This window comes from Cervus canadensis, chromosome 7, assembly GCF_019320065.1.
Source record: "Cervus canadensis isolate Bull #8, Minnesota chromosome 7, ASM1932006v1, whole genome shotgun sequence".
NCBI classification, from domain to species: Eukaryota; Metazoa; Chordata; class Mammalia; order Artiodactyla; family Cervidae; genus Cervus; species Cervus canadensis.
The window spans coordinates 49553149-49576965 of NC_057392.1; the positions used below are offsets into that span (position 1 = coordinate 49553149).

The window sequence follows — 23817 nt, forward strand, 5'->3', positions numbered from 1 at the left end:
GGGAAGAGGCTTTCAGATGCCCCCGCCACCTTGGGAGTGAGCTACCTGCTGGCTGGTGGTCATGCTGGTGTTGGCTCCTTTTGAGTACAGTGTTAAAAGACAGATGGAGTTGATGGGAAGGCCTGGCTCCAGGGAGGAGGTGGAATACATTCCCCTGTCCTGGTGGGATAACCAGGTGACTGGGACAAGCACACCTAGGGAGGAGAGATTAGAGCCCATGAGCACCTCACTGTCAGCCGCTCTGATCCCCTATTTTGCAGATTGGGAAACTGAGACCCAGAGAGGGGAGGAACCCATGCAATAGCAGAGCCTGGTCAGGAGCCCAGGCTCCGAGGGTGCCCGGCCCTGTGCCCTCCTCCTTCACCCCCTGCTGCCTCACACCAAACCAAGCAAATCCAGGTACCCAATGCACCAGTGCCCCAAAGGGTTGTAAACCAGCTGACTGGCGTGGGGGTGCACTTTCTCAAAGAGGAAAAGTGTTTCATGATCAACTGTGTCTCCCCGTGCGCAAGGGTCCCCACCTCCTCAGGTATAAATCAGGTTGGACCTTCCTGAAGAGGCTCTTTTTCTCCCACTTGATTCCCAGTTGCTGGAAATGTTGATAAAGTGATCATCCAAGCGCATGCATGGCGGGAAGTTTTTGGGTCAGAGAGGGACCTCAAGGAGGTCAGCTTTCAGGATGAGCTGTTTTGACATCTCAGACCCATTTGTCTCCGTATATCCAATTGTGCATGTTCTCTTGTTTTCTGATACCATCTTCAGTGGGGAGCAGCAAGGCTGGGTGGATGGGGTGGAGGAGAGGATCTGTGGATGGGGTGTGAGAGGGTATTTGATGTGGGGCTCCTTGAGGTGGTGGCGAGCGGAAGACCACGTGACTCTCACGTAGTTGTCCATCCTCCCACTCCCTCCCCTTCTCATCTGTTTCTCACCCAGGCCACAGCCTCCAGACTGCTCTCCCCACTGCCATCTCCCCACTTCCGTCTGGGCTCCCCACTGCTTACATAATAAACTCTAAACTCTTTCACTGCAGTCTAACTTGCTGTATCTTTTTGTTGCCATGGACTATTCACCATTCTGAAAACCTGCCCTCTGGGCTTTCCCTGCCTGCTTCTGCAAGCCCTCCGTCCCTCCTCCAGCCACGGGAGCCTCCTTTCAGTCCTTGGACTCAGCAAGCACAGGCCGCCTCTGCACCTGCTGTCCCTCTGCCCGAAGCCCTTTCTGCTAACCAGCCGGTCCCCAGCTCCATCTTGACCTAGTCCATGCCCACCTCCTTTGACACTTACTGAACTTCCAGGTGTGCCCCCTTGGCACCTGCCTCCTTTCCTCTCACCTGCTCTTCTCCTCCACAGAACCTCAAACACAGCACAGAAATACTCAGGACTCTCACCTCCTCGTGATGATGAACTGCTCAGTGAAGTGAAAGTCGCTCAGTCGTGTCCGACCCTTTGTGACCCCATGGACTATATAATCCATGGAATTCTCCAGGCCAGAATAGTGGAGTGGGTAGCTGTTCCCTTCTCCAGGGAAATCTTCATAACCCAGGTCTCTCGCATTGCGGGCAGATTCTTTACCAGCTGAGCCACCAGGGAAGCCCCAAAATAGTGGAATGGGTAGCCTATCCCTTCTCCAGTGGATCTTGCCAACCCAGGAATCAAACTGGGGCTCCTGCATTGCAGATGGATTCTTTACCAGCTGAGCTACCAGGGAAACCCCGATGAACAGCTCAAGGGCAGGCCTATTCCTCGTTTACTGTGGGCCGCCAGTCTAGCCTTTAGTAAGTGCTTAAGAAAACATTTGTTAAGTCAAAAATCATCTTTCTTACTGGCCTGAGAGCTCCTCCAAGGCAAGACCTGTCTGTATCACCAGGATGACTGGGGCAGTACTGGCCTCATAGACTGCTCACAAATGCTTGGCCAATTGAATTTCAGTGATGCTGTTACTGGGGAATTGATCAACAGTGTCTTTATTTTGAAACCTGTCCCACTTGTAAAAAGAAGAACTCCCAGTCTGTCTTGGTTACCAACCATTTTTGGTTTTCAAAGATGAAAAGCAATTTGCCACAAGTAGAGAATGACAAATACTCAGGATGGGATAGGAAGAGGAGGGGGAATCAATTATGGGAGTGGGGGGATGATGGGGGCTGTCAATCCCATCTCCTGAGCTTTCCTTCTGCAAGTGAGAAGGAAAACAGAGGAAGGCTATTCTCAGAAAATCCCATTTTCTCCTTAAGGCACCAGGAAAGTGTTGAGTCCTTCTTTCACTGTTAGGCACCAGAGTCTATGAGCAGGAAGTGTCTCAGTTATATTGGAGGTGCTGCCTCAGGTTGCAGGGACCTTGTGAGCCACTTGAATGAAACTCCCACATTATTCAGAATTACAGTTTAACGATGTTTCCAAAAGTATTCAATATCTCCCCCAATCTGGGCTTTCATCAATTAAAATGAAATTATGTTGGCCATTGAACTGTATTTGTTAAACGCCGCCTAGTTCCTACTCTTCTGATATTTAAATTTTATTGGGATGGGACAGATTAAACACATACACACATATACACACATGTGTGAGTAAACAAGACAATATCAGAGTATTCTCTGCAGATATTAACTCTGGGCAAGTCAGGGAAGGCTTCTTGGAGGAGGCAACTTTTGCTCTGAGGTCAGCCACAGAAGCTGGTGAAGAAGGGCACTCCAGGCCTAAGGCACAGCAGGTGTGTGTTCGGAGCCAGCCTGCTGCTTCCAAGGTCTGAAGAGAGAGGGAAGGAGGAAGAGGCCCACAGGAAATGAGTGGGTCCCAGAGGTGGCAGATGGCAGATGCTATCCTTAATTCAGTGATTCACAGGAAACGGGGCTTGGTGGAGAGAGAATGGACTCAGGAAATGGATTCTAGGTTAGGCTCCACCACCAACTTCCCCTGGACAGGTGTGGGGCAGGCACTCTCAGTCTTTCCTTGGAGCTTGGCTTCACAAGTCTGGGGGACGTCTGGCCCTCCCAGCCCTGAAAAGGCAGGCCATTGCCATGCACCTCTGCTATGCAACAGATGGGAACCGGAGACACGTCCTCTGCTCCGTCAACACCAGTTTGCCAAAAGGAACCCAGCACCCTTCCAGTCGCACATTCCTGGGGGTCTGGGCAGAGCCCCGTTTTAAGATGAAAACTGCTCCTCCACGGAGGTGACTCTTGCCTGCTGCCTTTCGTCAAGCCAACAGCTGGTCTACAGTTGGCCAGCTGCCGGCCTGGGTTCCAGGCTGATGGGGTGGCTGGATTGATGGAAGTTCCGTGGCAGCCACAGGGGACTCCAGCCTCCCGAGCAACTGGCCACGGCCCAGCACTGTCCTCCCTCCTGACTCAACGTGACTGGAGTGTAGATTTTGGCGAGTGAAGGCCACGCACCAAACTCACGCGTGGCAACCAGGGACCACCCAGCCCCGAACAGTTGGCTCACCAGGTTTCAGGGAAGGCTATTTTCATGCGCGGATTTGTTTTTCCTGGCACTGGGATGGCCACGTGCTTCAGGGCAGCGACTTGAGGCGCCTCTGTGGGCTCTATTTACACAGCGAGGGGAGAGAGATACACTTTTTTGTGTCAACAGAAGGATGCTTGGAAACAGGACCGTTTATAACCCATTAAACGGCCTGTCCCCACAGACGCCGGGGCCCCTCCTGCGTGTGGATAATGTGTACAATATGTGGAGCGCTTTGGGCGGGCCGGCAGCACGCGCTGGCCAAGCACTTCTGTTCTGAATAACCCTCTGCGGCAGGGCCAGCTGATTCATACCAGGGAGAGGTTTGCATGCCTCGGCACCCAGAGAATCCCAGAATCCCTGGGAAGTAAGGGGGATCCCCGGGGAAGTGAGGAGGATCCCAAAGGTCCTTAGCTTGTGATCCCCTTTAAAGAGTCACCTCCTCCCACCAAGTGTGTCCAGTCTGAGCATTTTAGAACACCTCCAGGCCATGGACTCAGATATTCTTTGTGGGTTTGCTCAGCTTGCAGAAAGCTCTCTTGGACTAGTTGAAGTCTGTCCTCTAAATACACATTCCCCTACAACCCTTTGGGGGTCAGATGAGGTGCAAGTCCCTCTCCAGGACTGTGCTGAGGAAGATAGTTCTCTCCATCTGCGGATCTGGGTTGAACTGCCTGAGTCTCTTCAGCTGTTTCTTCTACCATCTGGTTCTGATCCCACCACCGTCTATCTGAGCCCCATTTGATTCCCTGGAAATGTGGGTCCCAGAGAGGGCCTGGGAGAGTCCCCACAATCTCTGAGAGGCAGGCAGGCCCCTCTACCGAGAGAGAGGAAGGGGGTGGGCTCCAGGTCCCCTCCAGTCACATGCTGGAGATCCACTGCGGTCACACCTCTCTCCTGCTCTCAGGCTGTGAGTGTCCACTCTGCCAGCACGTGAGGCCCTGGAAAGGGCATTCCATGGGTCTCAGAGCCAATGGTTGAGGAAGGCCTGGGTCTGCTGAAGAGCTGCTCACACTCTCCCTGTTCTTCATCTCCCTTCGTGTGGGAAATGCAAGTTCTAAACCAGATCACCAGCCCAGCTTGGATGCATGAGACAAGTGCTCAGGGCTGGTGCACTGGGAAGACCCAGAGGGGTGGGATGGGGAGGAAGGCGGGAGGGGGGATCGGGATGGGGAACACATGTAAATCCATAGCTGATTCATGTCAATGTATGGCAAAAACCACTACAATATTGTAAAGTAACTAGCCTCCAACTAATAAAAATAAATGGGAAAAAAAAACCAGATCAGTAAGATGTTAGTAACAAGAAACCCTCATCTGAGCATGTGCCTCAGGCTTATTCTCTAAGGCCCCAGCTACCTGGAGCTGGGTACAGCGGGGCTTCCCACCCTAGTGCAGCTAGGACACTGAGATCCAGGGGGTGACATGATGCAGTCATTCTACAGGGAGACAGCAACACTGCCCAGGAAAAGAGCCAGATTAAATGCGTCTCCCTGCCCTCAAGCAGCTCAGCCTAGCAGGAGAGCTAGGATGTGCTCACAAGCAGACACCCAAAGACTCGGGCATGGGGTGGGGGTGGGGGTGGGAGGAGGCCTTCACTCCATGAAGCTCCCTTTAGTTCACTAGGTAGTGGTCTAGGGTGAGGGCCGGGCACTGTGGTCCCCAGGCTGCAATGTTCTGGGTCAGAGACCAGGTCCCGGCTGTGCCCTGCCAGGGCCTGGGGTGAGCTGACCGAGGGTGGTGACGGGGGCCTGCTCTGCCCCTCTCCTAGATGCCCGGAAGCCTGAGGGCCTGAGGACTGGCTGCTTTCCCAGAAAACACAGTTCAGTCCGTTGTCTGCCTGGCCTGTCCTTGAGCCCAGGCCCAGCTCTGTCCCACAGCGAGGATCAACAGTGAGCCGCCCCCGCTACTGGAACCCAGGGAGGAGAAGAGGCTCCCAGACCGGAGAGATCCTCCCTGTGGGCCGGGGACCCTGGGCTCACCTCTCCAGCTCCGCTCTGCAGGCAAGGCGTCAGTGGAAGCTGAGTCTCCAATCCAGACCTCTGGGGCTTTCCCTGGGAACTGGGGATTTCGAGGGCTGGATGCGGCTGCATTCAGAGTGGCTGGCCAGCCTCTGGAAAGTTCAGAGGAAGGACTTTGTTATCAGGGAAGGAGACAGGGCAGGGGTCGCCTCCCCCTCTTTGATGAGTGAGTGGCCCCTCTCCTGCCCTTCTCTGCCAGGGCAGGGGCACGGGGTCGATGGCGCCGGAGTGACTCCCTGCCACCCCTACCCCTCAGTCTTTTGAGCGGTGGGCTTAGCACAGCTTGTGGGTGGTCATCCAGAGGAGACTTTCTGTGCCCTAGATCTGACCACAGTGAGCAGAGAGCCTTTTTCTCCTGAGAACAGTGGGGTAGGCATGCTGATGGAAGGGAGGGCTGACTCTAAGATGTGCGAGTTTAAAAACACAGGGTGATCTTGCAGGAAAGGGGGTGCGGGGGTTGGGGGTTTAATCAGGTTACCTCTGGACATGGAAGTTCTTATGACTGAGGGGCAAGGAAAAGAATGCTCTATTTTCAAGATGGTGCGATGTTTGTGTGAGGAATGGGGGTGGAGGGGGGTGGGCAGTGGGAAAGGAGGTGGCCATGTCTCCCTCTTTGAAGCTTCTGCACTGACCAAAGCCCATGAAAGGAAGAATGAAAAGACCTAATTTCTAGTCTCAGTTCTGCCAAAGTCTGCCAGAGCCTGACTCAATGTTCTCATCTGTGAAATGGGGTGTTAAAAATGTGTCACCTAAAAAATCACCAAGTAGTGACAACTGGATGTGAAGCTTTTTCAACTGTGAGGTGCTGTAGATTGGGACTGATGTTGCCGTCATCCGATGGACCTGGTGAAGGAGCCTCACCTTTTGGGACAAGGATGGGGAGGGGGAGGGGCAGTTGCATGGGCGCTCACATCATTCCTTCCCCACTAGGAGGAGCACTTGGCACTTCCAGAGGATGGACTGTCTGTGTGGCTAGATGAGGGGGTGGAGGGGAGCAGAGTCCGCCCTGCTCCCCCCTCCTCCCGCCCCCACCATCGCTGCAGGCTTCCCTTAGGGCAAACGTCCATCAGAGCAGTATCTTCCGCCTCCCTCTGCCTGCTCTCCACCCTGCCCTAGCATTGGCAGGGTTTCAGATACCCGGGGCGTAGGGGGGGTGGGGAGAGGGGGAGGCCTGGCCGCCAGGAAGGGTGGGGCTGCCAGGCAGGCACCACCCAGCTGCAGTGTGATCCGCCAGTCCCGGAAACTCTCCAAACCCCGGACCTCAACGGACGTCCGGCAACTCAGAGGGGAGGCAGCAGGGCCTGCCAGGACGGAGGGCGTGTGGGATGCCTCTGAGGTCCCGTTGAGAAAGGAAGAGCTACGTTTTATCCTACTCTGGAGTCAGAAGGCTGTGTGATGTCCTCCCAGTGTTAACAGAAGTAGCTGGGCGGCCTTCAGCAATGCTTTTCCTCCTCAGATCCTGCCATTGGGCGGTGCACGTATCCTGGATTTATTAATTTTAAAAACGTTGCCACTTGTTGAAGAGTGTTTATCATGTACTGGGCACTTGCTCAGCTTGTTCCCTATGTGGATCCTTCACCAGCTCAGAGAGACACAATGACATTATCATTGTGCCCTTTTCATAGATGAGGAAACTGAAGCCCAAGGGCAAGGGTTACTTGCTCAGGGTCACAGAAATACTAATTACTGGAGTCTGGATTCAAAACCAGGTAGGCCTGGCTGATTTCAGACCCCGGCTTCTTAATTTTCCTAGAAGGCAGGAACCATAGTTCATACACCCTTGCGGGAACACCTAGTACCTGATAGGTACCCAATAAAGATGCACTGTGAATAGAGCTTGATACATTTTGTGGGGGGGTTGATTCTCTCCATTATAGTCTGATGAAATGACAGACTGGGCAAAAGTACCTATCTCAGCGACAAGCATACAGTTGGTCCACATACATCTAAAGGTGAGACCTAGCTTTCCTCCTTTCTACATGCGATATCTGTGCTCATGAATATTATTTTCAGAGAACACAGCCTCCCCTCGGGTCTCTGGCCAGGCAAGGCTATTACAAGTCCCCATCAGACCTTGTCCTAGCGAGTGAAGGGCTTTGGGAGTGGGGTCGGGGGAGGTAAAGGAAGAGTCTGTGACTCTCTTCTCTTGGAGTCTGGGAGCGGGGAGGAGACAACCTGCTTTCTTTGCTGATGCCGCTGAGGGAGCCCTTCTGTCTCTCTGGATGGAGGTAACCTGGAGGCTTCTGCACCTAGAAGCTTGGCTTGCTCAGAGCTCTGAGAGGCTGGGGCTCGCTGTCTGGCCCAGGTGTGTGAGATGTGATGATTGTGTCCTGCAGTGAAGGATGCTGGGTGAGTCGGGTCTTGTGAAAGAGGAAGGGGGCTGCAGTGGGACAGGTAGGCTGACTCCAGGTCCTCTGGTCCCCTCAAGGTGCACTTGGCCTGCTTCCTCATTCCCTGCCTCCTGGCCTGCCTGTCTTCAACTCTCCTTGACGTGGTCAGGATAGAGCTGTTCCATACTTCCAACAGTTCAAGCCTCTACAGCTGGGTCTTATCCAATCCACACTGACGTGGAATCAGAGTCCAGGCAGAAAACATAACCTATTCCAGAAACCTCAGCAGAGGGAAACCAGTTATAAAGGTATTGGAAGAGATGAAAGGGCAGATGTGGGTGGAAGCCGGCCTTGAGAGTAGCAGCCACGGGAAAAAACGACACCATGCCTGCTGGAAGGCTGGAGCAGAGGGAGTGTTCCCAGAACCCAGAGAGAGCTAGAGTCCTAGCAGAAGTTCCCTGGCAGGAATGGGGACCCCAGAGGTGATCCGCCAGATAGAGGGAGAGGGTGTGGGGAGAAAGCTCTGGTTTTTACCCTCCTCTTCCTCATAGTCTCCTGATTGGTTGGGACTTGAGCAAATGCAGCATGCAGAGGTCAGTCCCCTGTGAGAGAGAGCAGAGGAAGTGCGGAGGGGAGGGCAGATGGGCAAATGACCTCCCTACCTCCAGCTTTTCAGACCTTTGGAAAAGAACACATCTTTCCAAGCAGTAATCAGGATCGTCAGCCCTGGAGAGTAAACTTGCCTCTGGAAATAGTCCCAGATCCAGTGATGGTTACTGCAGTTAGTGGTGATAGGAGGATGTGTGTGTGTGTGTGTGTGTGTGTGGTAGATCGGCTTCCTTACCTTTTTCAAAGGATAGGAGTACCTCTGGTGCTTTTAATAGAGCACCAGTTTTCATGTTAGGTCATAATAGCAGTCTCTGGGGCAGAAAGCTCCATGGCAGGCCATGAGACAGACCAATATGCCTATTAGGAAGAGGCACTGGCCTCAGGAACAGGATACCTGAGGCTGTCTCAGCTCAGACAAGTCACTTACCATCTTTGAACCTCAGGCTCTGTGTCTTTCAGATGGGGACTGTACATTTTACAGGGTTCTGCAAAAATGCAGGACGACATGTATGTGTGGGGGTTTGTAGACTATAGCAGGCTTGGGTAGAAAAGCCTGTGCCTGGGACACACACCATCACAGGAGAGTTGCTTAGCCTGCTTGTGGATTTGATGAGTTCCCATGGAATGGGCACCTAAAACCCTCCTTTTATAATCGCAGAGTCCAAAAGATCATTGCAGTCAGCTTGTCCAAACTCTCTCCTAAAGGATAATCTGTTCTCCAAAGTTCTTGGAGATGATCCTTCCTGTTTTTCCTCCTTTCTGCTTTCTCTCCTTCTCTCTTTCCATTTCTCTCCCTGCCCCCCCCCCCACCCGCCTGTTTTTCTCATTCCCTCTTCCTTCCTCTCTTCCACAAATATTTGGAGCACTTACTGTCTGGCAGGCAGTGTGCTGGATGCTGGACCCTGCAGCAGGAATGGAGACAGAAGTGCTCATGGAGCTTACGGTCTAGCACTTGAAAGTCTGCAAACAGTGTCTGCTGAATACCTTTAGTCACAGGTTACAGGATGCGCACTACCTTAGAAGACAGTCTATTTTGTGGGTTCATTTCCCCTTATTTAAACCAAATTCTGCCTCCACGGAATGCTTGTTCTGATCTTTGGAACTAGAGAGAATAAGGCTAACCCCATTTCCTATGTCACCGCCCTTAAAATGTGGGAAAATAAACATGGAATGCTGAGAAAATATTCGCACTCTCCAGTTTCCACTTGTGAAGGGGGAGCTGATTCTCCGTGAAGTTAAATTCCTTAAGGACATGAGGTCAGAGGCAGGGTGGGCTATCACCTGGGTGCTTGGGCCCGGTTCCCAGGCCACCTGGGGCAGAGGGAAGCAGTGCGGTGGAGACTCACGGAGGACGCAGACGGAAGTGCGCAGGTGGCCAGGGAGGGGGCGCATGTGAAGCAAGGGGGTCGGTCAGGGCGGAGGGTGCGGTGTATGTGAGACATGCTCTGGCTGTCTGCCTAGGACAAGCCTGAGCTCCAGCGCTTCTGGGCTGATTCACTGCTTCCTCCCTCCCCAAAGGAATCCCCTTTATAGCTCTCCAGGCCGGACCCCTGGATCCCTGGGAATGCTGTCTGACAGCTGTGAGTGCAGCCCCGAGGCTCCCTCACCGGGTGCCAGCTGGGCGTGCTCTGGGAGCCGCCGCTTGGGATGTCAGAGGCGAGCTGCTGCAGCCGCCCTTCCGTCAGCAGGAAGCCCAGCCGCAAACACTTGGACAGGAAGCCCCAGCGCTGGCCAGCTGAGCGAGCTCTGGTTTCTCCTGCGTCTGAGGCTTTGGCCCGGGGCGGAGGGAGGCCAGCCAGGTGCTGCGGCCAGGCGGCACTGACAGCTCCGCGGGCTCCACCTCGGACTGGGGATATGGGTTCAAGGGTGTGAGCAGAAAAGCATCATGGAGGCTGGGCCAGAGGAGGTGCTTCCTGGAGGAAGGGTGAGGGAGTGGGAACACAGTGTCTAGCAGAGCTGGGCCAGCTGGCTGAGGGTCTGCAAAGACTCTTTTGTGATGGTTCCAGACAGAACGTGTTCCCTTGGGTTCAGACTTCCAGCATCAACTCACACCAGCTCCAACCTCCGGGATGCCTCCACCTCCAGGAGAACACAGGATCATCTCTTGGGGTGGGATGTCCACACATTCCCAGCTTGAAAACGACTCCTCTCAGGGAAAAATTCTTTTGTAACATACCAAGCTGCATTGAATGAATTAATAAAATATGGAGTGTGCTCAGCTGGGGACAAAGGCAATTTCACATTCAAGGCTGATAATTTTGCTTCTGAGTGCTACATATGACCATCTTCAAGGCAGTCTGTGTGTGCATACAACCACCCCAAGGACCCCCAGAATTTGCAGAGTGCTTCAGTTTTTCACAAGTCACCCAGGGACTTTCCTCCCCACATTTGGGTCTCACAACCTGATAGGCCAGTAAGATAGGCCAGATAACTGGTATCTGAGGACCAGGAGGTAAGTAGATCAGCTCAAGGTCCCGCAGCCCAGCAACGGCAGAGCCAGAAGCACTCCATGACTTCTGATGCTCTGGAAAGAGACCTAGATGATTACTTTCCAAGGGCCTGAGCATATCCTACCCTGCCCTGGACTGTGTGCCTTCAAGCACAGGCACACGGTGGGTAGAGTGGTGCTCCAGGCTGGAATCTGTTCCTGATAGCCCATGGCTTTGTCAAAATGTCCTCCTGGGTGAATCGTGTCTGTGGCTTTTGTTGCTCTCCTTGGCATCTCCACAACTTTTAATTTGTGCCATTTTATTTAGTTTTTTTAAAAATATGTTTTGATGTGGGCCATTTTTAAAGTCTTTATTGAATTTGTTACAATATTACTTCTGTTTCATGTTTCTTTATTATTATTATTTTTTTGGTCATGAGGCATGTGGGATCTCAGTTCCCTGACCAGGGACCGAACCCTCACCCCCTGCATTGTAAGGTGAAGTCTTAGCCATTGAATCACCAGGGAAGTCCCTGTGCCATTTTAATAATCTAGATTTCATCTACAGTCGATGCCTCTGTAATTCTGATTCTAGACCAGAGGTAGGCAATTTTTTTCTAAAAAGTGATAGTAAATATTTAAGTTTGTGGTCCATTTGGTCTATGTTGCAGCTGCTCAACTTCGCAGTTGGTGCAGAAGCAACATAGACATGTCAACAAATAGGGTGGCTATGTTCCAATAAAACTTTATTCACAAAAACAGGCAGTGGGCTGGATTTGGTAGCTAAACTGTAGTTGGCTGACCTCTGCTTTAGAGCTCTTTGAAGACAAAGACTCATTTGTTCTTATACAACCACAACTGCTCTCCCCACTCTCTGCACCCATGTTGTGTTGACTATGTTTATACGTTTATACTTCGAGCTTAATAGGAATTCAGTGTTAATTCAATGAATGAATACATGAATGAGTTTCAAATGAAACCATTATAGAACTTGTTAGGTTTCAATTCAGATCCTCATCTGGAAGCAATATGATATTGTTGACTCTAAGTTCATTGGGAAGAAGGGCTTCTCTGGTGGCTGAGATGGTAAAGAATCTGCCTGCCAATTCAGGAGATGCAGGTTCGATCCCTGGGTTGGGAAGATCCCCTGGAGAAAGGAATGGCTACCCTCTCCAGTATTCTTGCCTGGGAAATCCCATGGACAGAGGAGCCTGGTGAGCTTCAGTCCACGGGGTCTTAAAGAGTCAGACACAACTGAGCAACTAACACTTTCACTTTCATTGGGAGGAATTTGAAGGCTCTGGTTTAAACACCAATTCTGTGACTTTCTAGCTGTGAAAACTTGGGCATGTCAGCTGCTCTATCTCAGTCTTAGTTCTCAGGCTGCCCACATGAGATATAGGGTGATAACTAGCTCAAAGCATTGTTGTGGGATAAACAGAGAATGCATGGAAAGCTGGGGACCCAGTGCCGAACAGACAGGAAGTGCTGAAGAAATGGTGACAGTTGCTCCTAGAAGGAGGTGGTGTTACCACTGGAAGCTGAACCGGGCCTCCGCACCCTTCTCTGACACGTGAGATAACATTGTGAAAATAAGTGGAAAGATATCCCTTGGCCTGGAAAAAGTAGGGTCATGTAGACCCAGGCAGTTTTGCAGAAGTCTCCCATGTGGGTCTCCCATAAGCATCCTAAACTCACTGTCTAGAACAGACCTCCTCATCTTTATCCTCCACTTCCTAAGCTGCTCTATTTTTTTAAAAGTCTTTATTGAGTTTGTTGCAATATTGGTTCTGTTTTATATTTTAGTGTTTTGGCTGCATGTGGGATCAAACCCTCACTCCCTGCACTGAAAGGCCAAATCTTAACCACTGGTCCACCAAGGAAGTTAAGCTGCTCTTCTGTCTCCATCTCTCCAGATTCCAAGTCAGAAATCTGAAGGTCATCTGCAGATGAGGCTTGCTCCCTCCTATCCCAAGACCAGCAGCCATCAAAAAGCCACCCTCCCCTCCTCCCAATACCCCTCCTGTCATAGTCTTACACCTATGCAATTGCAGTAGCTGCTTCCAGTGACTCACAACTCTATGCATTCAACCACTATGCTGTTATGTTTATGTTTCAAAATACACACTTACTTTGTCTCTCTCAGCTTCTAAAATCTCCAATGCCTCCCCATTCATAGTAGACCAAAGTCCAGTTTCTTAGCCAGACCTGTTCTCCATTGATCTGTTGGTCTCTCCAGCTTCATCCCTTAGCATCCTTTGCTTGCCATGCCACTTGTCCTAGCCTCACAGATGAACTTCACTCTGTGCATTCGCCTCTTTTGTATTTTTATGTTGTTATGCACTTCTACCTTCTCATACCCCAGAATTCCCATCCTCTCCAAAATGTCACAAATCAGGCATTAAATACTATCCTGTAGCCCTAGAGTTTCTAAACACTGTATTTAAAGGTACTTCACTCAGTTCTAGTTTGGAGCTTAGCTCTGGGAAAATTTGTGCCAATGGTATATTAAAGTGTCTGATATATAACTTCCCTCTTAGTCAATTAAAAGAGAACTTATACATCAGATGCTTTCTGTCTAGAAGCGTCCCTGGTACATTCAGAAAAGAAATGTGCTGGCATTGGGCTTATGGATCAGCTCTCTAACAGTAAACGTGAGGCTTCCAATCTAGTAGGATAATGATGCGGCCAGTGTGAGTGCTATGTGACTAAACTGTTCTTCCAGAGTTCCTCTGGTGTCACAGAGGGCTCCTCCCAGCAACAAAAGAACCTGTCACTGTGACCAGTCATGAATCCAACACTGTAACGGAGTGGCCTTCCCCCACATCCTCTGCTTTAGCTCCCCTCTGAAGTACCTAGATAACAGTATTTGATGCACATTTCCTGAGTTGTGTGGCAGATATGAAAACCCCCCACTGCGTGGAAGATGTTGACTACTTGACTATCATGAGCACACAGCCCCAGGCTTCCTGGAGCCTAAGGACGGATAAGGTTAACCTTGTGACCCCACCATGTTCCTTCATCATCAGCCCGTCAGACACTTGTGCACAAACTGGTTCTGAGACCGCTCTCCTTCACTTGGCCTTTAAATATGCTTTGCTGAAACCCTATGGGGAGCACAGGGATTTTTAGAGCATGAGCTACCTGTCTTGCGGTGCCCTGCAGTAAGTAAACCTTTCTCTGCTCCAAACTGACGTTTCAGTTTGGTCTCACTGTGCGTTAGTCACATGAACTTGCGCTAACAGCATGATCAGCAGCTGGTTCTTGGTCTCCTACAACTTCAAAGCCTGGCAAGCTTGGAATGAAGGATGAGGCCTCCAGGGTACAGGAAATGGAAGGGTGAAAAATCACATGGATGTTCTCCTTGACTTTCTGCTGATGGGTGATAGCAGCTCTCCTCAACCTTGGAAATGGCCTCAAGTGCAAACACCCAGGACCGGTCCATATTGGTCCTCTCTGGACCTCTCTGGTCCACCCCAACTCTATCCCTGATCTTACCTGCTACCCACTTGGGGCTTATTGGAACCCTCTTGCCTCTCTTGCTCCCCTAAGAATAGGGAACTAGGACACGGTGCTTCACACAGTATCGATGGGACTTTCAGCCCCATCTGTTTGCACACCAGAGTTAGGTAGCCTAGTGGCATTTCTAGAAGCACAAAGGTATTTTCTTTTACAGAGCAATGTAACAAGGCATAATTCTTCTCAGACATCAGCAAAGCGAAAAACTTGGGTAAATGAATTGAAATCTTTTTCTTAAAACTAAGAGGAAAACAGTTGTTTTTGCTTAAAATATGCTGTTCCTAACCTCTCTAATGTAAAATTCCTTTTGTGGTTTAGAAGTAGTGACGTGTGATGGACAGAGAATGACATAGAAAAATTTCTCTTAATCAGCTGATCTCTTAATCAGCTGATCTCATCAAAAATGCTCCTTTTTGATGCTATACTCACCTATACTCACCTATACTCTAGGACTGTTAGGAAAAACACTGCTGGTTGGAATTTCTACAGTGCTTTGAATTGTTAGTAAGAAAGAACTGTGAGAGGCATGTCTTGGTTTTAGAAACTTGAAATATTGAAACGTCAGCTTATTAAACAAATGGATGGGTTTAGACATGGTAAAGAGCTTCCCTGGTGGCTCAGACGGTAAAGTGTCTGCCTGCAATGCGGGAGACCTGGGTTTGATCCCTGGGTTGGGAAGATCTCCTGGAGAAGGAAATGGCAACCCACTCCAGTATGCTTGCCTGGAGAATCCCACGGATGGAGGCGCCTGGTAGGCTACAGTCCATGGGGTCTCAAAGAGTTGGACACGACTGAGTGACTTCACTTTCACTTCACTTTCAGACATGGTAAAATAATCTACAACATTGAAAAGATGAATATCACGATGCATTTAAAATGTGGTTACATTTACTGAGGTTTAACTTAGCATTTTCAGAGAAGGCAAGGGCAACCCACTCTAGTACTCTTGCCTGGAAAATCCCATGGATGGAGGAGTCTGGTAGGCTGCAGTCCATGGGGTTGCAAAGAGTCAGACACGACTGAGCGACTTCTCCTTCACTTTTCACTTTCATGTGTTGGAGAAGGAAATGACAACCCCTCCAGTGTTCTTGCCTGGAGGATCCCAGGGACGGGGGAGCCTGGTGGGCTGCCATCTATGGGGTCACACAGAGTCAGACACGACTGAAGTGACTTAGCAGCAGCAGCAACTTAGCATTTTAAGTGAACCTTCTGTGGTATAAAGCAGTTACAGGACTTCTCAATATTGTATTGATTAGGATTTGGTTTGTGTTTAAGCAAAGTAGAAGTTTGTTTCTCTTTCATGTAAAAGTTTTGGTGGGTGGTCTGAAGTTGATGTCACCTCACTAATATCAGAGATCCAGATTTATTCATTCATTTCATCAGTCAGTCAGTTAGTCAGCAAAATTTGTTTAGCACCAATTAGGTACTGGCATTATAGAAATAGAGGAAGGGAAAAAAAGGATAAACAAAAATCTCTGCCATCATGGACTTTACATTTTGTTGTTCTCTTGGGCATGGCCTTGACCTTATTGCCTGACATGACAATATCTTTGCATTCTAGGCAGCAGTCTAGAGGAAGGAATGAAGAAGGTGGCAAAGAATGGACCAGTGTCATCCCTTAAGAAAGGATCTTGGAAGCCACATGGCTCTTTTCCCTACATTTCATGCAATGATTAGTTACATGGTCCCACCTAACTGCAAGGGAAGCTGAGAAATGTAGTCTTAATTTCAGCTGACCACCATGTGTCCAGGTGAAAGTCTATTATTAAGGAAGAAGGGAAGATAAATAATGGTGGGGGCAGGGGACTACAAATATCTCTCACAAATAAGACTTGTAATTAAAAAATTCATTTTATTTAATTTGATGTGTTCAAAATATTATTTTTCCAGCATGCAACAAATATAAAAATTATTATTTCACATTCTTTTGTTTTGTTGCTAAATCTTTGAAATCTAGTGTCTATCTTACATCATTTACATTCTCCCCTTCACTCACCTGCATCTCAGTTCAGATCAGAACATTGCGAGTGTTCAGTAGCCACATTGGATAATGCATTCCTGGAGCCTGGCAACTTGAAGTGTCGACCATGGTTCAGCAGAATCCACAACACTGGGAAGCTTGTTAGAAATGCAGGCTCTCAGGCCCCACCCCAGGCCTGCTAAATTAATCAAGATCCCCATCTGACTGGTGTGCATATCAAAGTATGATAGACACTGTTCTATAATGCTTCTATGAGAACTTACTGTCAGTTTCCTTGAGAACCTAATAAGTCTAGAGAAAAGAGAAACCACTCCCAGTGAACTCTCTAGAATCAAGTGTGAGAACTGGTCAGGCACCATCTCTTCTTTTCCTGATCCCATTAGACTGTTAATTAGACCTGCTAAGAAGGAACAATAAATTAACAAACTAATTTTATTAATTGACCAAGGGAGAGACGTTAAACAGCAAACATAGTATTGTTGGGTTATGAGTGGATTTAATTTTCAAGGGTGTCCTCCAATGCCATGAGCACAGCTTTAAAATACATTAGATTTCTCTCAAGCTTGTTGCCTGATTTTTTTTCACAGCTTTATTGAGATACAATTCACAGGCTATACAAGTCACCGATTTCAATTGCATATTTTTTTTGTATATTCAGAGTTGTGCAACCATCACCAAAGTCAATTTCAGAACATTTTCATCGTCTTTAAAAGGAATCCTATACCTCTTGGCCATTACTCCCCATTTCCTGCTAGCCCTAGGCAATCAGTAGTTCACTTTATGTCATGATAGATCTGCCTATCAGAACATTTCATATAAAGAAGCATACCATCTATAGTCTTTGGTGACTAGGTTTTTTAACTTAACAGTGTTTTCAAGGTTCATCTATATCATAGATGTGCGTGCGTGCTTGCCAAGTCTCTTCAGTTGTGTCTGACTCTTTGAGACCCTAGGACTGTAGCCCACCAGGCTCCTCTGTCCACTGAATTCTCCAGGCAAGAATACTGGAGTGGGTTGCCATGTCCTTCTCCAGGGGATCTTCCCGACTCAGGGACTGAACCCTCATCTCTTACATTTCTTGCATTGACAGGCAGGCTCTTTACCTCTAAGCCACCAGGGAAGCCCTATATTGTAGATGTATCAATACTTTATTCCTTTTTGTGACTGAATAATAGTCCATGGTATGGATATATCACATTTTCTTTATCCATTCACAAATGTGTAAAGTGTTAATACAAAAGCCAGCAAAAAGGGGGAAAACAGTAAGTAAATCTGAAGGAAATAACAGCTCCTACAGGGTTCAGAGTCATAGCGAATCAGAATGAAAAAGAACCTTAAAAAACCACTCAGTCCTCTCTTTTCCATGTGGAAAACCCGAGACCCAGGGTAGGAAAGCCATTTGCCCAGGGTCCTTCAATATCAGGATTTGAGCTGGAATGAGGTCCAGATTGTCGTGACTCCAAGTCCCTGCCACCACCTGCATCCAGGGTCTCGGGGCTCCTCTCCCAGGTGGGAACAGTAGTCCCTAGTGACAACAGGAAAAGGCACAGGTCTTCTATCTCAGTCTTGGTCTCTATTTTAGAGAACTGCTCTGCATTCAGAGCCCCAAGGTGGGTTTGAAGTTACTTCTGGAGAACTGTTTAGCAGCACTGGTACTAGGAAGTTTGTCTGATATTCTAGAACTCTCTCCACTGCACCTTCAGCCACTTCTCTCAATCATCAGAAAGAATGTATGAAAAATGCAGGAACCAAGCATCACAGCTGGAACAGAGCTCACACCATCCGCTCAGGCATGAACCTGTGATGTCGGGGGTGGAAGTTGGTTCCCTTTCAGCCTCCATCAAGGAGGGCAGGGCCCTGGCTTTCACCTATTTGGGGATTCTTCTAAATTAGGAAGACTGCATGCTGGGTAGTCAAAAACAACAGGTGTCCACAACAGTTATAAATCTAGTATTCTCAAATGAGAAATAAATGGGAAGCTCTCTTTCAGCAAACAATGCCAGGGTTGGGGACTGACGTGGGGGCAGCAGGAAGGTATTTGAAACAAGCCTGAGTATCCTTCTAGGGGCACGTGTTCCCTTCTGACTGTCTCTCAGAGAGACAAAGGCAAGTTGAGTGGCCGACCAGGGTCCAACGGGTGATGAACCCATGAAGGGCCGAAAAGACCCTGGGTCATGTGAGGAACAGCAGAGGTAATACAGGCCGTTTAATCCTGAGAAGAGTCAAGCTCTGGAGAACTGGGAGAGTGTATTCTCCTGTCTTTAAATATTGGAGGAGCTGCCAAGGAGTCAACGTGGTCGGGGGAGGGGGTGGGCAAGACTAGAATTGAGACGTGGGAGAGTACAAGGAGGCAGGTTGCAGTTGATGTGAAGATGTTTCTAGCAGCCAGAAGTGACCACCAAGTAATAGAGTGATTCCAAAGGTGGGGACCTCTCCTCCCCTGGAAGTCTTCAAGCTGGGACATGGGAGGTCAGTGGATTAGCCTCTAAGATTGTGCTGTCCAATGCAGTAGCCACCAGCCACATGTGGCTTTTGAGTACATATAGAAATGATGGGATTTTGAGCACATGTAGAAATGATGGGCTTTATATAGAAATGGGCACATATAGAAATGATGGGCTTTATATAGAAATGAGCACATATAGAAAATGATGGCCTTTTGAGCACATAAATGATGACCTTTTGGATATATTGGCCAAGGCCAGAAGGTTGCCCCCTGCAGGCACAGGTTCTTCTTCCAAACTTACCCCATTAGATGAATCCTCCTCCTCAAGGGAGAAGGGAGGCAGGGGTGTGTTTCTCCTAGTGCTACCAGAGTCAGGAGGGGTGGGGGGATGAAGGTTAGGTGCACCCAGGCTTATAAGTCCAGTGTAAGCCAGTGTCTAGCATTGTGTGATGGAGAGAGACTGGGGTTATGGATTAGATGCCTGGTGGACCAACCTGTGTAAGTTGTGTCTTCCCACCGGTGCTAGCAATGCCCACATGGGCAAGAACCATGACTGGGCACGTAAGGGCACTTGGCCTTGCTGAGTGCAAGCTCAGGCCTCGATGCAGAGTCGCTACTGTATGAGTCTCGACCCCACACTTGGTGTCTCACCTATGACATCCAGCACTGGTTTTCGGTGCTGGGCTTTTGCCTGTCTCTTAGCCGCCTGTCTTGTGTCTGAATTTTAAAACTGTGTGATTTCAGAGCCGTTAGAGCTCCCAGATACCATCTGGGCGTGCTGCAGATTAGGTAACTGGTCTGTAAGAGGGGAAGTGAGGTGGCAGCGAGGAAGAGGGCTGTGATGGGGGGTTGTCCGTGACACGTGTGACTTCTCCACCCTGCCCCCACCCTGTCACCACTGCTTCCTAGACCTAGTAATTCAGGAAGGCAGTCTGTCTGACCAAAAGGCAGGAAGTCCGGCCCACTCCCATCCTGGTGGCAGCTGGTTCTATTCTCAGGCCATCAGGGACCACACGCCCTCTGGGCCTGTGATACAAGCCCGGACTGCTCTCTTTGGTTTTAGGATCTGCTGCATTCGGTCTATTAGTTGTTTTTCTTGCATTTTATATCTCTCTGACAACCTCAGGTCATCTCAGGTTCTCATGGAGATCTTCCAGACCCAGCATCTGGGAAGAGACAAGAAGATACTTTTGGGATTTTTGTTATCATACTTTTCCCATTTACTTTATAGTTCATTGCGTACGTGCTAAGTCGCTTCTGTCATATCTGACTGTGTGACACTGTGGACTGTAGCCTGCCGGGCTCCTCTGTCCATGGGATCCTCCAGGCAAGAATACTGGAGTGGGTTGCCATGCCCTCATCCAGGGGATCTTCCTGATCTAGGGATTGAACCCTCATCTCTTACATCTCCTGCATTTGCAGGCAGGTTCTTTACTACCAGGACCACCTGGGAAGTCCCTTATTGTTCATTAAATGCAACATATTAAGTTTAATATTTAATGCAAATATATCTCAAACTCCAAGTATGTGATAATAAAAGAACTTATTTTTTTCTGAAAATACCTTTAAAAACAAATCATCCGTGATGTAGTCAATGGAGTACATATTACAAAATCAGTTTTATCATAAATATATATATATATTTTTATTTTATTTTATTTTATTTTTTTATTAGTTGGAGGCTAATTACTTCACAACATTTCAGTGGGTTTTGTCATACATTGATATGAATCAGCCATAGATTTACACGTATTCCCCATCCCGATCCCCCCTCCCACCTCCCTCTCCACCCGATTCCTCTGGGTCTTCCCAGTGCACCAGGCCGGAGCACTTGTCTCATGCATCCCACCTGGGCTGGTGATCTGTTTCACCATAGATAATATACATGCTGTTTTTTGAGCCCAAGTTTCACTAGCCATGAACCAGAAGTGTGATATGCTTATTACTAGATTGCCTCTGCATATTGCATTTATCTCTTATCCTTTCTGTATATGCAAAATGCATTATAATCACTGATTCTAGATAAATCTATTCCTTGGAGAGTAATCAACATGCCAAGAGGATGCTTTTTTATATGAAGAGGAATATAAGCAAAAGAGGCTGAGTATGCTCACAGTTCATGTTCACAACACAGATAAGGAACCTCTTCAGAGCTGGAGCTAGACTCCCGGGTTCTTTTCTTAGCTTTGCTGCCATAGGGCTGGCGAGCTCCAGCAAGGCAGCTCCCTCTCGGCCACCTCTTCTCCAGCTTCAGGGACAGCTGAGTTGAGTGAAAGATGTCACTAAGGATAGCCTGGGATTACGGGAAGGGTGTTGACCCTATCGCAGTGTGCCATGGTGAGTTGTTCTGAGGGGCTCAGCCCCCCAGTATCAGCATGGGTTATACCTATCATGTGCCAGGAGTGCACTCTTAAAACGCCTCCTGCAGCTGACTGTCCATAACCTCTGTCCTATCATGCAGATGGGTGAAATCTCTCCCAAGCTGTGAGCTTCTGACAATTTTTAGCCAAAAAAAGAAGAAGAAGAAGAAAAAACAAACAAACCAGTCACTCCAGATTGGCCTTGCACCCTGTCTTATTTGCTGATGAAGCAACCTTTTTGAGCACAAACTTTTGAAACCTACCTCTTCACAGGAGACTCATCTTAAGGGGATAAGCTTTAGCATTGAAAATTCGCTCTTTCCATCTTTGCTTGGCGGTTTGTTCTCATTTATTTATTCCAGGCCCTAAACTTCAGCCTGATTTCTGCTGTCTGAATATTTGTGTTAAGCAGTTAGCCTGGACTTCATCAGAATGGCAGCCTTTTAGGGAACCCCGTTGTAGGGCTAATGTCTGGGGTTTCAAAGAGCATGCACTTCAAGGCTCTGACCTGTGCGCCAGAAGGGTAAAGGTTGACACTAAAAGCTGCCATCTTTATGGGGGATATTAAGCAAACGGGGTTTTCTCCTAAAGCAGCTGAAAGGAGCCAGCAGCAATTCAGAGAAAACTCGGTGGGGCCTGAAGCTGCACTCACCACCTAGTGTCTCTTCTCTTGAGTGTCTGCATGCTCCAGGAGAGTGTTTCTGGAACAAGTACTATTAACTCTGTACTGAGGGCTGAGGAGGGGGCAGACCTAACACGAGTATTACTGCTAGAGTGCTAGTGGCTCCTTCCTAGCTTCCTCTTGTGGGTTCGGACACCCAAGCCTGACCTGTCTGCCAGCAGAAGGGGACTGGCCTTTGTTTGGCTACAGTTCCAGTACCTGAAGCACCTGGACCAAACTGAGGATTTTGCCTTTAGTCCCCCAGGTCCTCCCTAGCACTAGAACTCTGTCCAAAACCCCACTCTTAGCCCAGGCAGCTGGTGAATCTCTTGCCACTTTCTCGAATGTTCTCTGTGTCTTCAGTTGGGGTTCCGTTCTGGTCTGGGATGGTCACCAGCTCTCACTGCACAGCCCACCTTGGATGCTGGCTACCGCCAGTGTCCCGCTGGCCCTGCAAACAATTAAGAGTGGTGCAGACTCCTCGTTTCCCAGCCCCCTCAACCTGCTTCCATTTCTGTGACCCTCTCCAGCAGGGAAGGGCTCCTCCTCCACTCAGCACCCAGCTAGGAACCTGACAATCAGCTTAGATCATTCCCTCCTCGGTTCATCATCCAATTAAAGCTACTTCTCTCACTCTTGAAAGTATTGATTTCTCTCCATTTCCACTGTTACAATCTTGGTTCAACCACCTGTAGCTGTCTTGCTCACCACTGCAGTCTCAGCTTCCAGCAAAGGACCTGCCAAGTGGTTGCTCATAATATTTGTTGAATCGATGAGTGAGAGTGAGTGAACCAGTGTAGCCCATCCATGGTAATCTATCTAGTCTCATCTCTCCCCTCACTCCTGACACCAGTCCTGAACTCCTTTCGGCTCCCTGTCCATCCACCTCTTTTGGAAGACTTCTCTTGTCCTCCTGTGTGAGTGAGATGGCTCCTCCGTGCCTCAGAGCACCACAGGCCCAGCCCATTTCTATAGAGCACATGTCCCACGGCATTGGCGTGTGTGTGTCAGTTGTTCTCATTTGACAGTTCCACGAAGCAGCATCTGTGTCTCACTAGTCTTTGCATTCCCAGCACTCAGCACACAGGAGGGGATCCTCATGCATTTGATGACGAACTAAAGATCTAGAGATGCCTGCTTCCCCACCTGACCCCTGGCCACCTTCATGTTTCCCCCCATTCCTCCCGCCATCCTCCGAGGTTTGGGCACTGGTCTGATGTGCAGTGTGGTCCGAGAGTCTCCGGACAGTGCCGCCGGCAGTCTCTATCTGGGCACTGGCAACACCTATCCTGTTCTTGTCCTGTATTAGGCTGTCCTAACCTGCACAGTGGGGGTGTGCCTTACTGCTTCTAACCTCCCAGAGTCTATGCAGAGCTCTTGCCCTGTTCTGGCATTTTCTGACTGGGTCTCCTGTAGTGTTTTGTGTTAGGCTGATCCCTTTACTGGGCCATGAACCCCCAAGCAGTGTGACATCTAATTCATGTCTCACCACTCTTTCCCATGCCCCCAGCACCCAGAACTAGGGCCTGTTGGTGCTTAGGATATTCCCAGGAAAGGGCAGATGGTGCCCTTGGATAGATCAGAGGCTGAGGGACTGAGGGAGGAGTGGGGTTCTGGGAGTTTGGATGACTGGAGGGAAGCCCCAGAGGTTAGAAGGGAGAGGAGAAAAGGGGAGCTATTTCTCCCCAAGAGTGTGGGTGGAGGATGAGATGGTGTGGCAGGGCCAGCAGGGGAACAAGGCATGTATGGAGGAAGGGAGATGGCAGAGCAGATCGTCGGTCTCAACGCCTATTATACACACCCAAGCCCCCTCCCCTTCCCCAGGGCAGCCGACTGACAGGCCTGTACCCACAGAGCTGTGCCCGTGGGGGCTGTCCGCATGCGCCTCTCCTCGGCCACAGCAGCTCTTGTTCTCCCCATGTGATGTAAGAGGCTTCACGTCCTTTATTGTGCTAAAAATCCAGTCAGAGAAATGATTTCTGTCTCCTCTACAAAGGATGTGAA

The 23817-nt window shown here is 49.3% G+C and overlaps 1 protein-coding gene across 1 annotated transcript in view; it reads right to left on the bottom strand.

The window, feature by feature from the left end:
* The window catches only part of LOC122444743 (basic proline-rich protein-like), a 67163-nt gene that overhangs the window by 20771 nt on the left and 22575 nt on the right, over window positions 1-23817 (bottom strand). Inside the window, 2 exon segments of the mRNA XM_043473387.1 lie at window positions 9289-9320; window positions 10026-10264. Of these exon segments, the coding sequence (XP_043329322.1) occupies window positions 9289-9320; window positions 10026-10264 (271 nt within the window).